The sequence below is a fragment of the Planococcus citri genome, chromosome 4, assembly GCF_950023065.1.
Source record: "Planococcus citri chromosome 4, ihPlaCitr1.1, whole genome shotgun sequence".
Lineage (NCBI taxonomy): Eukaryota > Metazoa > Arthropoda > Insecta > Hemiptera > Pseudococcidae > Planococcus > Planococcus citri.
The window spans coordinates 33,769,113-33,786,424 of NC_088680.1; the positions used below are offsets into that span (position 1 = coordinate 33,769,113).

General features: G+C 33.1%; 2 protein-coding genes across 2 annotated transcripts; one reads left to right on the forward strand and one right to left on the reverse strand.

Moving 5' to 3' along the window:
• Positions 1 to 382: 382 nt before the first annotated feature.
• Positions 383 to 2,557, reverse strand: LOC135844740 (voltage-dependent anion-selective channel-like). The gene is made up of 7 exons (XM_065363072.1): positions 2,251 to 2,557; positions 1,808 to 2,034; positions 1,625 to 1,733; positions 1,301 to 1,428; positions 1,110 to 1,218; positions 808 to 1,019; positions 383 to 727 (listed from the first exon to the last, which is right to left on the reverse strand). The coding sequence occupies exons 2-7, from the start codon at positions 2,028 to 2,030 to the stop codon at positions 636 to 638; spliced, it is 873 nt and encodes a 290-aa protein (XP_065219144.1). The 5' UTR covers positions 2,031 to 2,034; positions 2,251 to 2,557; the 3' UTR covers positions 383 to 635.
• A 139-nt stretch (positions 2,558 to 2,696) lies between these two features.
• bbc (choline/ethanolaminephosphotransferase 1 bbc) lies at positions 2,697 to 10,485 on the forward strand. The gene is made up of 8 exons (XM_065363071.1): positions 2,697 to 3,078; positions 3,439 to 3,586; positions 3,737 to 3,859; positions 4,533 to 4,636; positions 4,723 to 4,851; positions 4,928 to 5,086; positions 7,893 to 8,018; positions 8,469 to 10,485. The coding sequence occupies exons 1-8, from the start codon at positions 2,842 to 2,844 to the stop codon at positions 8,685 to 8,687; spliced, it is 1,245 nt and encodes a 414-aa protein (XP_065219143.1). The 5' UTR covers positions 2,697 to 2,841; the 3' UTR covers positions 8,688 to 10,485.
• The last annotated feature ends 6,827 nt before the right edge of the window (positions 10,486 to 17,312 follow it).

Consider the following 17,312-nt stretch of genomic DNA (forward strand, 5'->3'; position numbering starts at 1 on the left):
AAACTGGAAATTTGAAAAATGATACGAAATTATTACCTGAAAACAAATAATTTATGGTAACTTGAGAATAGGACGTGAATAGAAAGAGAAAAATTTTTACAAGATTTTTCGTGCGATTTTTACATTTTATTCATCTGCGAATCGAAGGTGATTTTTTCCTCCGCGATTTTCGCGGGCGAATAGCACTCGGTGTGTCTGATAGAAGAAAAAAAATATAAAACCTCCGAATTTTGCAGAAAAATGAAAAAAAACAGACCCTTTTTTTAGCCATCCAGACAAATGAAATTCACTTGAAACATTGATTAAAAAAAAAAAAAAAAACAATAAAATCAACGAAAACATGAAAAAGTTGACTGAAATGCAACAAGTAAAAAAAGGCACCTTGTCAAAAATAGATTGTAATGGCAGTAAAACCCAATAAAAGTGAATAAAATTAAAAGGAAATACGATAAACATCGAAAAACTTATAAAAAATAATTAAAAACATTATTAAAATTAAAAAAATTGACCAGACCGTCAAACAAAAAAGTAGGTATAAAATAAGATTGGCAGCACCACGTAATAAATCTCAATAGGAACTCCTTCCTTAACAAAATAGATGTTATTTAACGCTACACAACGACGCTGTGTGAACATTATACCTCTAATTCAATACCCGCGCCAAATTTATATCCACCTTGATTGAAATTTTGGCAATTGATCAGAGCCGATGACGTAATGGTAACACCTGAGAATAAACATACGTAGGTATGTGAATAAACGTATCCGAAAAAAATAATGAGAATTTTCAATAGATTCGATACAAACCATCTATAAGTTTACCGGTCAAACTGAGACCAATTTGATTAGAACTATTCACTTTAGCTCGAACAGTTGTGTCACGATTCGTCCAAGCGTATTTACAACCGAATCCAAATTTAGTATCTGTGTTTATCGACGACCATTCCAATTCAACACCAGTTTCGAGGAATGGATTCACTTTTCGATAAATGTGACTGCTGTATGAATTTTCATCGCTCCTAAAACCGCGGACAAGATGATATTACGATGAGAGAACTATAATCATTCATCGAAGATTATATTTTATCAGTTCGTTGAAACACACTTACATGTTCAAGTTAAAAACGTATTCTTTAGTATTGTATCCTACAGCGAAGTTGGTATTCTTCAGTTTGAAATCGTTCATATCGAACTTCGACTTTAAACCGATGATGCCACCTATGAGGATTAATTGAAGAAAGGAAACATTAATCAAACACGCAGCTACCTACATGTGCGAGGGAACGATGAGGAAACATACCGTCACAAAACTGAAAAACTCCGGAACCCGAAATAAGCTGAGGTCTAGCTGATTTTAAAAAATCCAAATCAGTGTTCAAGGCTAGACGATTGTTTTTGTATGCCATTTTTACTTTCAGATCGTCATCGCTGAAAAAACAAGAGTAAAATCAATCATCATACGTATCGAACTATTTCAAATTTTCGAACAAGCTTTTTTTAAGAAATCGGAATTAACAAAGGAAGCATTATTTCTACGTGAATTGGCTCGTGTTCAAAACTTAATTTATCAGAAAATGGTAAGAATTTCGCTCCTCTTACCCAATCTGAGGGCGATATTACCTACGTAGTATGATCCACAGTTAATGCAGCACCTTTGAATACACCTACACCATCGCACTTTACTTCAGCAGAATGCGTATTAGTGGCCTTCCATGTTTTCGTAATACTGAGACCTGTGAAAAGTGAAACAAATCAGGTGAAAATTTGAATCATTTAGCATAACAGCTGATCATCAACGTCAACTTACCGACTTTTGGGAATCCCATCGCAGTCTGAGACGTTCCAATTCCAACACCTTTTTTGCTGTCGAGCTTGAAACTAGAAAATCCGAAGCACGAGTTGCCAATCGTGGCAGCTTTGAATTTCATATCTAATGCCAATGTATTATCATAATATCCTTTGCTGAACAATTCCTTCGCGCTTCTACCCAAATCGTCGTAGAATGGCGGCGGCGACACGTTAGATGACATGATTCTAGAACAAAGTAACGCCCAATGTATGCCAACTAATGAAGAATGCAACAGATGAGTTAAGAGTTTGGGAATGGTTCGGATTATCACAAAGCACAGGCACGATAGGTACATGAGGATATACGTATGAAGGAAAGTGTCAAATGTGTTACATGCTGATTTATAATACAGATTAGGGATCGAGGATACTAAAACAATACGAAATAACCGGCTTACTTACGATTCGAAAACCTAATCGAGATGTGTAAAAGGACACGACTGACGAACGATGGTCGGAATGAATAAATTGATGCAAATTGTAAATTGTAATCCTCGATTAAGTACTCCACTAATTGACACGGACTTTTGAAGTTTTGACTACGTTTACGTTACAGGACTCCGAAATTTTCAATTTCCAGCACTTTGTTTTCGACGATCAATTCACAGTTGATCGAATCACAAGTCACAATAATGAATGTTTCATCATTTTTTCCGGCGAAAAAAAATCAACAAACTTGTCCTCACAGGAATGATGAAACAATCGCGTAATGTTTCGTGTTCGTTGTGAAATCCAGTCCACATGACGTCATGACTCATGTGTTGTCTCCTTTCTCTGAGCTCAAAGCTAAAAAACAATTTCGCCGAACCTGGCTCAACACAGATTTTGAAAACATCACATTGAATCAGTTGGAACTAAAATCGTATGATTTTGTGGTATCGATGTTGTAAAGTCCGGAGTGTGGTGATGTTAGTTTTAATTATATTAAAATGATATTTCGCTAAGTTATTAAGTTTTCATAATATTTTTCCTGTAAAAATCTCATCTTACGCCATGTCTATCATCAAGAAAAAAATCCTGAATCACCGCCAGTTGAAGATGCTGGGTGATCATAAGTATTATGCCGTTGATAGCAGTCTCATGGATCCGTATCTTCAGCCGTACTGGAATTTCGTTGTAAAATTGATACCGATGTGGATAGCTCCTAATTTAATTACATTAGCCGGTTTAATCGTTAATATTGTGACTACGCTGTTTGTAATGTGGTACAGTCCAGATTGCTTATCAGAGGTAAACACCATGCTTCATTTTTTCTACTATAATTTCATCTATCTTGTGATGGTAACGTGTTTGAAGTACTTTAGTATCGAAATATGATTTTTTCCCAATGTATTGTCCACCTTTATGAGTCCAACAGTACAAAATCGAAACAGTTTTGGTCAGTTTATTTTGTACTGAGTGTTACTTGAATTCATTATCGTGTTTGAGTGTTGCTCGTTCTACCTTAATCAAATGTTCCTTCCACTCGTTGTATTCTCTTCAATTTGATCTTTGAACTCGATATTTTCACCGTAGATTGTCTAATCATTAATTTACGAACCATCTCTTAGTTCATATAATTGAGTAATTTGAATTTTGAAATGTTTTCAGGTGCCGTCTTGGTCACATATATTCTGCGCTCTAGGTCTATTTATTTATCAAACACTTGACGCTATTGACGGTAAACAAGCACGCAGAACTGGAACATCGTCTCCACTCGGAGAATTATTTGATCATGGCTGTGATTCATTATCTTCAAGTGAGTCACATTCGATATCTCTCAAATTTCAACGAAGAACACACGAAAATCCCTCCAATGTTAATTTGTACACTCGCTATTGAAGATTTTCAATTACTCGACGTAAAGTATCATCATTATGCTAATAACGATCATTATATTCTGTTACAGTTTTCGTCGTAATGTCAGTTTGCATAACGTTGAAGTTGGGAGATTATCCTAGATTTCTGTTCTTTTTTTATTTTTGTGGAATAACCGCGTTTTACTGTTCACACTGGCAAACATATGTATCGGGTGAGTTACTTCATCTGTTGTCAACTTTAAGTAACTGTATTAAGTAAAACGATTCTCAATTCAAGGTCGCTGCTTTCTGCTTTTGAGTATATTTTCATAATTTTGTCGTCTCGTTGCATCGCATAAGTCACTACCATAATTAGTCGAATACTAACCTTGAATCTGTTTCTACTTTCATCGTTATCCCATTAATCGCCGAGTTCGAATTCGGGTTAAATATAAGTCAGCGTTGACATTGGCTGTGACTTTGTTGGGAAAATGTTTCACCTAAATTTTACCCATTTTATAACGTTCGTATTTTGGCAAATAATCCTAGAAAATAGAGTAATAATTTGGCAACCTGTGGTCGTCGTTCCGGTATACTTGTTTAAGGTCAATGATCTTTACAATTCTTATCTTCTATACGTCGTCGTATGGTCCAGTGATACGATTTCTTTTCAAATAAATGTATTAATTTAGAAAAAATAATTAATTGATGCGTCGTTCGAGAACGTATTCTATTCTAGTATCAAGGAGAACTTCACAATCAGAAGAATTTCTCAACAGGAAATTCGTACGCTTATGAATGAAATAATGCAGTAGATAATGATCTTTGATGTATTCGTAAATAAGTACAAATATTTTCACAGTGTTACCAACGCGCTATAACGTGTGTTTTGTTTCATTTTTCTAGGTACATTTAGATTTGGTAAAGTTGACGTAACGGAAGCACAAGTCACCATAATTTTTGCTCACATTTTGACTTCAATTTGCGGCGAACAATTGTGGAGTAGAAGGGTAATTTCTATTGCACTTTTTGAACTTGTTTTGACATTTTTTGTAGAGTTCATTGTTATTAATTTTAGAACTTTTTTTTTTCGCAGATATTCGATTTAATCGAATTACGTTTCATCGTTTGTCTCGGAGCTATGCTAGGATGCTTCGTTATGATGTACAATGTATTCGGCATTATACTTTCAGGCGGCAGTGGCAAAAATGGATCCACTGTGGCGGTAAATACCCTCTACATGTGCTCCCATTTTACTCTGGGTTATAATATACGACTTTAATCGCGTGTTTTATCTGCAGGGTACTAGCGTCCTGTCACCAGGAATACCTTTAGTCAGCGTTATTATCGCAGGATACGTAATTTCGCAAAAAAGTGTTACGATGATGTATGAAAATCATCCAGTACTTTTCATCGTCACATTCGGTGTAATTGCCGCAAAAGTTACTAATAAATTAGTGGTACGTATTCGCTCTCTCTTTTTACACACTAACGAACATGCGCACTCGTTTGATTGACGAAGCCTGCCGCAAATTGTTATTTATGACGGGTTTTTACGATCGACGTTGTGTGTGTGTGTAATTAGGAAAATCGGCTGCTTCGAGTCGAGTTTGTAGAATTATATGTAGACGATGCGATGAAGATTAAAAAAAGAAAAAATGAAAATGGCGTGTATTAATCGTATCAAGTGTATTATTTTATAATCCATGTTGAAAATGATGCAATGTAAAAAGAGAGGATGTTCTGAAGCCTATGTAACCATAATTCCTAAATTGTAAAGTTTATATTTTGTGGTTTTTGGTGAATTCTTGATGTATAAAAAATTGAAGAACACGTTTTAATGGCGATTTTTGAACTTCATCATGAAGTAGGTATAAATGCAAACGATCTCTTCAATCAAAAACTACTGGTTTTGAGCCATTCTGGAGTCTAGTGATTTTTCAACTTTCTTCAGAAATTTCAAATCGCTCTGAAGAAGCCAGAAATGACCTTTGGAACCTGTAACTTTGGTCGGTGCTTATTGAGGACCCTCTTGACCGTTCTAGATGGTTACTGCGAAATTTCTGGTGGGCCAGTTCCAAAGTGAATTTTTGATCAATTTTTAGATTTCTGAAAATGTGAAAAAAATTGAATCTTCAAAGAATATACCTATGTAACGAGTAGATTTTATTATTGAGATATTGCCTGATAAGAGGGTGCTCAATGAATTTCTACCGAAATTATAGGTATTTAAGTTCATTTTTGACCCTTCCAGAACGTTTTCTGGAGAAATCAGAAAACTCGTTGGAGGCTACAAAAAGGTCATATTACGATTGTTTCTGAGTCAATAGGTCATATAGGTACTTATCTTGAATGATATTTCAAAAAATTTGAATGTGATTTTTTCAATTTTCTGGAATTAACGAACTCAAAAATTCATTCTTGAACTGGTTTTCCTGAAATTTCGCGTTAATCACCTAAAACGTGCAAGAGGGTGTTCCATAAGAACAGACCAAAGTTATTATAGGTTCTAAAGTTCATTTTTAGCCCCTTCAAAGCGATTGGAAATTTCTAGAGAAAACTAAAAAATCGCTGGAATCTCCAGAACGGTCTAAAACTAATAGTTGTCGATGTGTAGGAGTTGAATTGAAGCAGTTATTCACATTAATTTACTTTGCTAACAAATTTATATTTCTTGATGAAGTAAAAAAATCGCTCTTGGTGGAACAGCATTTCTAAACTTTTTTTTTTACAAATTGTTTCATCTATGGAAGAAAAAGTTGATGGTATCTATAAGTGAATAATTTTCGAAAGTGTACACGTTTTTTTTCTTTTCTAATTGGCTATGTACCTTTTCAGCGTTACGGTTTCAAAATCCCGTTTTTTAGTAAAGTTGTCAAAGTTGTCCAAAAATCTAGTTTTTTCCAGAAAATTCCTCAAGTGTCAAAAATAAAAAATTGACCAAAACATCGTGTTTTTGCCTACATAATTTCCAAAAAAATCCTGCTTTTTTGTTTAAATTGTTACAGGCTTGCATTTCGAAAAAAAAAATTAAAAACTTTCCCTTTCCAGTGTAATTGCTAAAAAATTCCAAAAAGTTTTACTTTTTTCCAAAAATTGTTCAAATGTCCTGATTTTGTGCCAGAAATTTCCAAAAAGCTCAAAGCCCAGATTTTGTGCCAGAAATTGTCATAAAGCCCTTCCCTTTTGCTAAAATTGTCGGTCTTGCTCTATGTTTAAAATTATCTTATGTTCTCGCTTTTTCAAAAATGGAAAAAAATTCTTGATTTTCATCAAAATTGCTGGAAAATGTTTTTTTTTGCTGTAGAAAATTCCAAAAAGGTTTTTTTTACCAATTTTTATTTCGTTTATTCTTGTTTCTTGACCGAAAAAAAATACACGTTCTGGCAAAATTGCTAGAAAGTCATATTTTTTTCAAGAACTACCCAAAAGTTTCGCTTTTTTGCCAGAAATCGTCAAAAAGTATCACTTCTTTGCACATAATTCTTAAGAAGTCCTGTTTTCTGCTTTTGTCAATCATTTTTCTTTTTGCCAAAAATAGTTGAGAATTCTCGCTTATTAAAAAATTGATAAGAAGTTTTGATTTTTAGCAAAATGGCCAAAAATTGTTTTTTTTTGCAAAATATTTCAGAAAATCTCACTTTTTTTCAAAAATAGTCCTGAACTTGGATTTTGACAGCTCCACATAGATAATTTCCAAAATCGCTTTTTAGCCAGAAATGGCCAAAAATCTCTTCGTTTTGCTAAAATTGTCAGAGTCTCGTTTTTCCCTATTTTTTTTTCACCATAAATTACAAAAATTTTATTTTGTTGCCTAAAATTTCCTGTAAGTCTCGCTTTGTTTGGCAAAACGTTGCAAAATAGTTTCAACTTTTCAAAACTTGATTGAAACTTATTATTTTTGTTCATTTTACCCTGCATTAAAATGTTGTATTCAAGTGTACTCACGAATTGTCATTTTTATGGCTGCTTCTTGGTTATTGTTTCAAACTTTTTTGATTACTACCTAATTGAAGCAATTTTTTTTTTTGAAAAAAAGTAATCTGTAACGTTAACTGGTTTCTTGAATATTACTTAACGTCAGATTTGAAAATTTTCTAAAAGTGGGTTATTTACGTGCTCCTCTCCTCATCCATCGATTGTCTGCTTAATCTTAGATTAAAAATCTAGTAGATTTAATTTTTGTTGGGATTAAGTTATAGCATAAGTTCTTTGTAACACGTTAAAAAATTAATCTCTATATTCTTTTCATTTTTGCCAACACAGGTAGCACATATGACGCGAAGTGAGATGGAATTATTCGATTCTAGTATGCTGGGAGCGATAGCGTTATTTTTAAATCAGTATTTTAATTGTGTAGTATCCGAGTACATCGTACTGTGGTTTGCCTTAGTAAGTATACTCTTTACAAACATAATTAATACTTAATACCGTAAAAAATGAAAAAAAAATAAAAATAAAAAAACGTTACTCACGTCTATAAGTATTACGTTATCTTGGTGGCATATTTTTCTCTCTTCAGTTCATCTTTATTTTTTTTTCGTGTCGCGTGTTAATTTGTAACGGAAGTAGAATACCCGCATTATATCATATCATTCTAACATATGTAATGTATGTACTTGATAGTACACGTTACATTATTACGATGGTATTATACATGTATTCAATTATTCATATTTCAAACGGTATTAAAAGAAAGATAAATTATACCCGAAAGAATACAAAATAAATAATATTCGCAATGCTGTAGATCGAGTCTTTTGACACATCTACTTACTTATAACGCTAGCGCACATGTTTTGTCTACTGATTTGTATTTTAATCGAATTTTGTCCTCTACAGGTTTGGGCGCTGTACGATTTGTTATGTTACTGTTGTCGAGTATGCGTTGAAATATGCCAGTTTCTGCATATAAGACTATTCAGTATTTCGAACTCAATCAAAGTGCAGAGCCAATCATCGTCGGCCAATTTGATGCAATATTCAAATTCAAATAATATTAGTCAGAATGATTCTAAAGTACAATCGAACGGTCAAAAATTCCGCAGAAAAAAATTATGATTCATATAAACGAGGTTTTTTGTTTAATTCGTTCAATTTGTTTTAACTTATTATTTTTTTTCTTTGATTTCGTTTCCATCAAAAATGTATATAATGGAGAAAAACGTATCCGAATTGACTAGTTATTTCTCTAGTTCCTGTGTGCGTGTGTTTAGTTGCAAATGATTCTTGTACTATGTGTCGATTAATTTTTTTATTTTTTGTTTTTGTTTGTTTTTTTTTTTTTGAAATTACGTCCTATTATTCAAAGCGTAAAGCCGCAACAATACTCGCAATGTTTTTTACTATTTCTTTGAATTTTTGGACGAAAATTGATAAATTTTATTATGTTAGCATGCGCAGTTTTAAGCGACTTAGACGCCGAAATGCGAGGTTTTAATATTAAGGTGATTTGAGGTTTACGTTATTGATTGTGTTTTTTTTCAATTTTTTTTGTTTCTAAATTATTCGTGAAGGTGTTTGTTTTCTTTTTCTAATTATTACAGCGGATTTTAATTGTTTTTCGGTGAAAGTGTACGTGTGATGAGTGTGACTTTTTTTTTGAGAAACTTGATGGCTTTTGTAACGATTTTATGGGATCGTTGAACGTTGTGATGAATTCATTCGAATAGTCGTTTATTTTATAAGCGTTTTTGTTTTAATTATTTTATCTTATGGTATCCATCTTGCCGTATATTTTAGTCGTTTATTGTTTATTCAGTATTATTAGCCCATTCGTAATCACATACTATGTCCGTCGTATTTTTTAATATGTGTTAAGAATTTAATATCACGGAATTCTTACAAATTGATTTGTTTTCGCGTTATTGAATAACGGTTTAGATAGTCGAACGTATTACCATTTATAGAACTGCATGTATACGTACTGAAATTACTCATTTGCATACGCGTTATCGGTACAAATGATTATTTATCATATGGACCATTTGCCGTCAAGTTTCGACATTATTTTTAATCGAATCGTATATCACAATTTTAAGTCGTGTGGGTAATGAAATTTGTATTTTGAACAGAATTCCGACATTTGCATCAGGAGTAAGAGAACGGAGGCTGTTATCAGTTTTTCAGACCGATTACAACTCGCGTGTAATTGTGAAGATAAAGCGTCTGTTCTTTTATCAATGACGAACGATTTGTAATGAAATGGAGAATTCGGCGATGATTAATGACCCCGAATGACCCTTCTATTCTGTAATCTTTTGGACTTCGTTTGTATAGGATGATCGACAATTGTTACGTAAAACTGTAGGCCCTCGTTGAACATTGAAAAATACTACTACTTATACATTACGTGTTGATGATGGAAAACGATGCAGCGCTTTAGAAAGTTATTTGAACACGTGGTTTATGAATTTCGTTTTATTTAAAATAAGAAGGCCAAACTTCAGTTCGGTATTGAAACATACACATTTGTTTACTTTATGCACCTAAAAACCTACACACGAACAAAAAAAAAACTGTATAAAATGTAATATTTTCAGCTAAATAATTTATTCCATTGTAAATAAAATTATAATCTAAGCCAGTCTGCGACTCTGCGTTCGATTGAAGTAGAAAAGAAAAAAAAACTAGGAAACATGGTGTTATGTATTTTTTTTTTTTACTGATAAAACTACAGATGTTTGGTAATTCTGTATTGTAAAGTGTACAAATTGATTTAAAATTGTCATTGTTACTTATTTTATTGACCATTTTAATATTAGAATGAGTTAGTCATCAGTAAAAATATAATATTTTGTTATGTAATACATAGCTCGGCTTTTACCGATAAGCTTGATTATAGCTTTTATGTTACGTTGTTAATGTGTATTTTTTTCCGTTGTTTAGATCATTTGAGAGATAAACGAAAATAAAAATCGGTTAATAATTATTAAAAGTGTTTGATTAATGCAATTATTATTTTACATTTCAGTTTCTTGAACGAAGAATTTCTCTAATGTAATTGGAAAACTAATAAGGATTGGGAGGCACCATAGCGTAAGAGTTAATGAGATCCTTAATTAATTTATCACTTCCCCTCTATTTTCAGAATACAATCGGGGAAAAATTGTTCTGAACTTCCAGAAGAAATGTTCTAAATCGAACAGAATTCTTATTTATTTATTTAATGAGCCATATACAGCAACTTATAGGCTGCCGCACAAATGAAGATCGAAAGAGCAGGTAAAAATTTATCACCTGTCAAGATTTCAAGTGCTAAAGTGCGTTTTTCGATTTTTGGTGAATTTTTGAAAATAAAATTTAGGCCAATTATGTGGGAAAATTTGAAATCTTACCAAATTGACGTAGAAAGCTGAAATTTGAGATGCACACTATTTTCGACCTGCCAAATCGATTGGAAACAGTTTCAAACAATTTAGAGTAGTTCTGGAGCCTCCAGCAGATTTTTGAAACTTGAAATTCTCATAAAATTTCATCAAATGGAGTTGGAAAGCCGAAATTCATTCTGCAAACTAATTTCAATACGCTACGAAGTCGACTGCAGGTGGATTTCAAGTCGTTTTGAAGTCTCCAGCGACTTTTCGAAAATTACTGGAGCCTCCAGTAGATTTCTGAAACTTGAAATTTTCACAAAATTTCATCAAAATGGAGCTGGAATGCCGAAATTTACTCTGCACTCCAATAATTGTAACACTCTCTGAAGACGACTTCAGGATGGGTTCAAGTCATTTTGGAGCCTCCATCGACTTTTTGAAAATTCTTGGAGTCTTTTTAGCATGTTTAGTGAGCTTTGATCATTTTTTGGGGTAATCTCTCAAGGTCACTGGTCTACCTGTCTAGCTTCCCAAATTCGTCTGTCTGTCAATCTGGTCTCCTGAGGTCATCGACCCACCGGTATGGCTTCCCAAGGTCGTCTGGACTCTCAAAGTCTGTATTTTGATCTGCAGAAAAACTGTTTTGAAACGGTTCCATTTTTTCGAGTATTTTTTATAAGTATAATTTCATTATGTTTTCAACTCTTTTTCAGGCACATAGATCATTTATTTCAACTTTTTGTGCTTGGACCACAGTGTGATTTTTTTCTCAGGAGAAATTGTACACTGGAGAAGTCAACATCCGCTCAGAAATTCAACCGTTGGTCCGTTGAATTGAAAAATGTGTTTGAGGAAAGGAAACGCTTGAAAACGACCAATGCCTGCGATTAGTACGTTATACTGAAGCTTCGTGAATAAGTTGTACTAGTTGCATATTTATTACAAGTAGGAGTACGTGATTCAGATTGTTTATAACGTGGAATGCAGTTCGTTTAGGATAAAGTTTTCTCCAAGACACCCAGTTGCTTATGGATTAGAAAGAGAAGGGTGAAAATAATTTTGATTATTTAATCAATCTGTTCCCCTTCTTTGGCATTGAATCAACATTCTCAAATTGACGAGTTTTTCATTATTTTTAAATATTATTCAGGTATCGTTGCATTATTTCATTTCTGATAAAATTCCAAGATCTTATTTTGTGCAAAATAACGTTACTTAACTGACGACTAAGCAGCGAGGAGTGAAAAATAAATGAAAATTATGCACTATGAAATGCAGGCTTCATTTTTCGGGTCAGTCGTGCATTTATGAACGGCGGTTGAATTTTTTGCTCTAATTTACATGGTCGATATTTTGGAAAAATTCGTCAACTTAACCATACCAACGGAAAGTTGTTAACGACGGCGACAGCGATAAATTGCATTAGGTTATGAGTTGTGTCATCGTGTCTGTCGCAGTCCTCTTGCTCTTCTTCTAACACTCGTATTATTTTGTTCGCTAATTGTGATCGTTGTAGCATATAGTACACGAGTATCCGAATTTACCCAGTGATCTTAATCAAATAAGATCACGAATGTACGACCAACGGTTTCTGAAAAGTACACAAATGAGTATTTGAGTAGAGTGTATAAAATGCCCGATTATGACCCATATTTTTGTGTTTAGATTTTCTATAGTAATAAGTAAATGAATAGTTATTTTATGGGTAGCCCGGTCAGAAAAATTATCCTACAGTACTTACATTACCCCACCTAATATTTTGAGCTCTGTTACCATCAAATCAAACCATGTTCATCAATCATCACATTCAATGATTTTCACCCTTAAATAATTCGCAATTAAAAGTGGTTTTGCTTGCTTGGATTAAATGTTGCATTTTTGGCTTTATTCACTTACACGTTTTTTTTTTAAATTTTAAATTTTTATTCTTCATAAAAAGGATTGATTGTTGACTGTTTTAGTTAATCCTTTAAGAAAATTGATATCTAAGTTCAAACCATTGAAACAATTCATTTAATAGCTGAAAATTCGAAAAAAATGTGGGTCAGAATCATGTATTTTACGTAGGTAGCACTACGTACGAGTATAACTCGATCATATGTCAACATCAGCCTAAATAGCTAGGTACGTCTACGTATGGAAATACGTATAAAAATTACGCATAACGGTCAATATTGCCGCAGAAGCGTATGTTTCTTGCATCTTGTTAGAATTGACATGGCTTATAGACTCGAGTTGATTTTTTTTACCACATTACATAGTAACTTACATGCCTACCTGTGTGCGTTTCGTGTGTGATATGGTAACCTAATTTAATGCGTTTTTTTTTTTTTTTTCGCTATTATTCTCAGCTGGTCAAGTGTGGCGTACTCGTAGATGTAATGCAAATGTAAGAATTCGAATGAAGAAAACAATCAGAAAGAGCATACGAGTACCTTAGCTGGGTAAGAAAAAAGAATAGGTATAGTGATGATTTGGCATTGGTTGGGAGCAGAGATTCTGAAACTGACTAGTGCAAATAGGTATTCAACCTATACTGCTTATGATGAAACTTCTTAAATCGTGACCTTTTCCTTGACCTTTTCAAAGAGAGGCAAAATTACAATTTTTATTTTTGGTAGGTATTTTTATTCTAGACGCTTTCGGAGCGATGTTTATTGGGAATTTTTGAAGAAATTTTTTAAAAGTATTTTCGTAGAAAAATGTTAATTTGTCATTTTTCAATGGTACCTACTTTTGAAAAGTTCTACAATAATAAAAAAAAGAGTGTATGTGGTGTGCTTATCTACAGAACCGACACAGTCGGTACCTCTAGATACAAAAAATTTCAGCTGACCAAACGAAAAATTATATAAGTTCTATGAGGGTTTTCAAAATTTTCAAAAATGCCCAAAAACCGCACAAACTCGAAGGGTGAGTTACAATCTCGGAAAACCTGATTTCTAATCACATTTGAGCATTTTGGATATAGACAGTGTAGAGGAAGACGAAAATCTAGCACTTTCAGAAACGTCAGTAACGACGTCGCCGCCTTATAGAGAGCGCTCGCGGCGAAATGCGCGTTACTCTCTCGCAACATTATAGGGAGTTTTATATGAAACACACATTGTACACGATCAATTTTTTCATTTTTTTATTCTAAAAAATTTTTTAGGACAATTTTTTTTTGAAATAAATGATTTTTAATGTTTTTTAAATTCCTTTTACATAAATATGAGCCATGAAATCGGAAAATTGAAACATCAGAGGTAATTATTTTTACAATATAGTAATATAGAAATATATGCTCGTAAGAATAAATAATAATAAGTGTAAAATGATCGATCAAATTATTATTTTATATTTTTTTGATTTTTTTCATCGTAATAGAGAAATAAATAAATTCAGTTTCTCATTTCTTACCTTTTTTTCCTAGTGATATTTCAGTACATGATTAAATAATATGTACCTACCTATACCTAATACTTGAAATAAAAATAACAATTTCTCATAGTTTTTGCATTTTTTATTTTCATTTAAATTTTTAATTCATTTCCCGATGTGCAAGCGTGTCCGTAAAAATCGGACACAACAGTATACAAATCCAGTAAAACGGACATTTTGTGTCTGTTTTCAGAACAATACCCATTATGTTGTGAAAAACAGACACAATGTGGCTGCGGAACGTTCACAATGTGACCGCCTGCTGATGGAATGGTTGCCTATACGAGTACCATGCTACGTGGTACGAGTATAGTAATGTTAAATGTATAAGTTGCAGTTTGTTTTCGTGTTACTATTAGTGAAGTGAAATAGCCGGGGGGGAGAAGATTCAAAGAGGGGAGTATAGGCCTAAATTAGTCGGCAAAATAGTAAATTTTCCAACAAAATCATCAATGTACCCTAAAATTTTTTAGGTAGGTATGTTTTGTAGGCCTCGAGCTTTAGCCCTCGCGTTGCTTGAGCTAAATTGTTGTTTTCAATTTTTCAAATGGTGCTTGAGAGTTGAAAAGTATTTTACTTCATACTTTTTAAATTGTCCATGGTGAAACAATGGCTTGTCACATAAAAATAACAAATTTTCAAAAGCTTTTGCCCTCGCTTTGCTCGGATCAATTTCATTTTCTTCTTCACGCTTAAAATTTCAAGAAACCAGAGTTGGCGCGATTCGAATCGCGTGAAAGAATCGAGAAAGAATCCGATTCTCACGATTCGAATCGGATTCGAATCGCGGTTCCCCAAGTCAAAAGAATCGGAAAATGCAGGAATCCGATTCCCTTTTATAGAGAATCGCACCTCCTCGATTCCCTGCGATTCCTTGCAGATGTTTTTCACGTGTTAAAACAGTAAAATGTACTATTTTTAATACCTTTTAAGTCATGCATTTACATTTTGTAATTCGGGACTGATGACATTTTTTTAAAGGTCGGCTGTTGTGTGAAAATATCACGAATCAGTGATTCTATAGAGTGAAGGAATCGCGCAACGTAAGAATCGGATCCTCTTTAATGGAGAATCGCGCCTTCTCGATTCCCTGCGATTCCCTGCTCACAACAACAAACTAAAGAATAGAACATGCAAAATGAGCATATACCAAGTTGGGGAAATTACTCATTTCATTTCAGATTCATTTGTGAAGTCCTGAAGTTGAAAAAAAATAGTATTTGGGAATCGGAATCGGAGGGAATCGAGAACCGCTAAAGAATCGGATTCAGAACCGGATTCGCTTTGTGAAAGAATCGAGACTGGAGAATCGCGATTCTCCCAAGTATGAGAATCGTAATTCAGGAATCCGATTCTGACGAACCGAGGAATCGCGCCAACTCTGCAAGAAACCAAAATTTTAAAAATGTCAAGATCAGAAAAACTGAATTCTTACATTAAAATTGATGTTGTTCCAGTTACAAATTGAAGAAACATACGAGTATAATTATTGAATTTGAAAAACGTGGAGATCAGAAAAATAGATGTTCTAAATTTAAATTGATGTTCACTTCCGTAATCACAAGAGAAATTACCAAAAATTTCGATTTTTTTGTGTCTAAAAACCTGGTCCCTTACACGCCACTGCTGTTCAGCACACTATAATTTTAATTTTTGTCAGATCACCCATAATTTTATTTTTTTTATTTTTCCAAAAAATAGTTCATCCTCATAAACTCATCACACACTGCTCAAACATGCATCAATAAATTTGAAAAATTATTCGCTACACATTCATATTTTGGGGGGAATAAATAAGTCAAAATTGATGAAAAAAAATTATCTCCTTTAATGAGGCTCGATTGGCATATATGCACAATTTGATACCTATTTCTAAACCTTCACTAGTGGTGTACTCCTGTAAATGAAGTTATGAAACATCCCTTACGCGCGGGGTAGAGGAGACTAGCATCAACCAAACTATTTAAATAAGTATACATCCAAGAGAAAGTAGAGATGCAGAGCAGAGAAAACCGGTTCTGTCACTATACATTTCTGTGCAACTACCCTAAACAGTTTATAGTACAGGCCAGGTTTTGGGATGGAATTCACCTTATTGTTATTGTAGTCCCACACAAAAGAATATTTTCTTTTGTTAGGCTACATAATGAAAACTACTGTGGTGAAATATTTTGCCTACACGTATATGCATTAGGAGAAACACAAAAAACGGACACAATGTGTCTGAAAAACCAGACACAAGCAGTCACAAATCCGCGGACACAGCAGACACATTGTGTCGACGTTTTTGCGCATCGGGACTTTACAACAGAAATGAAAATTTGAAAAATAATAATTTGATCAAACAAATTACCTATATTTTTATTTTATTTATTGTTATATTTCTATAATATTGTAAAAAAAACATCGGAGCTAGCATTCGGACATAAGTTTTTTTATATAATGAAAATACTTACCTCCGAATGCTAGCTCCGATGTTTCAATTTTCCGATTTCAATTTCATCATTCATGGCATCATGGCTCATAATATTTATGTAAAATAAATAAAATTTCAAGAAAAAATTCTCCTAAAAAACTTTTAAAATAAAAAAATTAAAAAGTTCATCAACTCAATAAAAAAATGTTGAAAAAAAAATCTCGAATTGAAATTGTCCTAGAATCATCAATCATTTTTTCCAACGGAAAAAATTACAATTCGATAGTAAATGACAAGATGTAAATTTTTTGGAGCTTTGCTGACTTTTCTTTTTTTTTTTGAGTAAAAAAAATTTTTCAAGTTCCAAATCCAAGAGGGTAGGTATGAATATGAAATATGAATACAGCCATAGAATTGTATGATAAATTTCGTATAATTTGTTCATAAAAAATAATATAATGTTAAAATTAAAAATCACAATTTTTGTACAAAATTGACTATTGAGAAAAAATATGTATGTCAATAATCAAT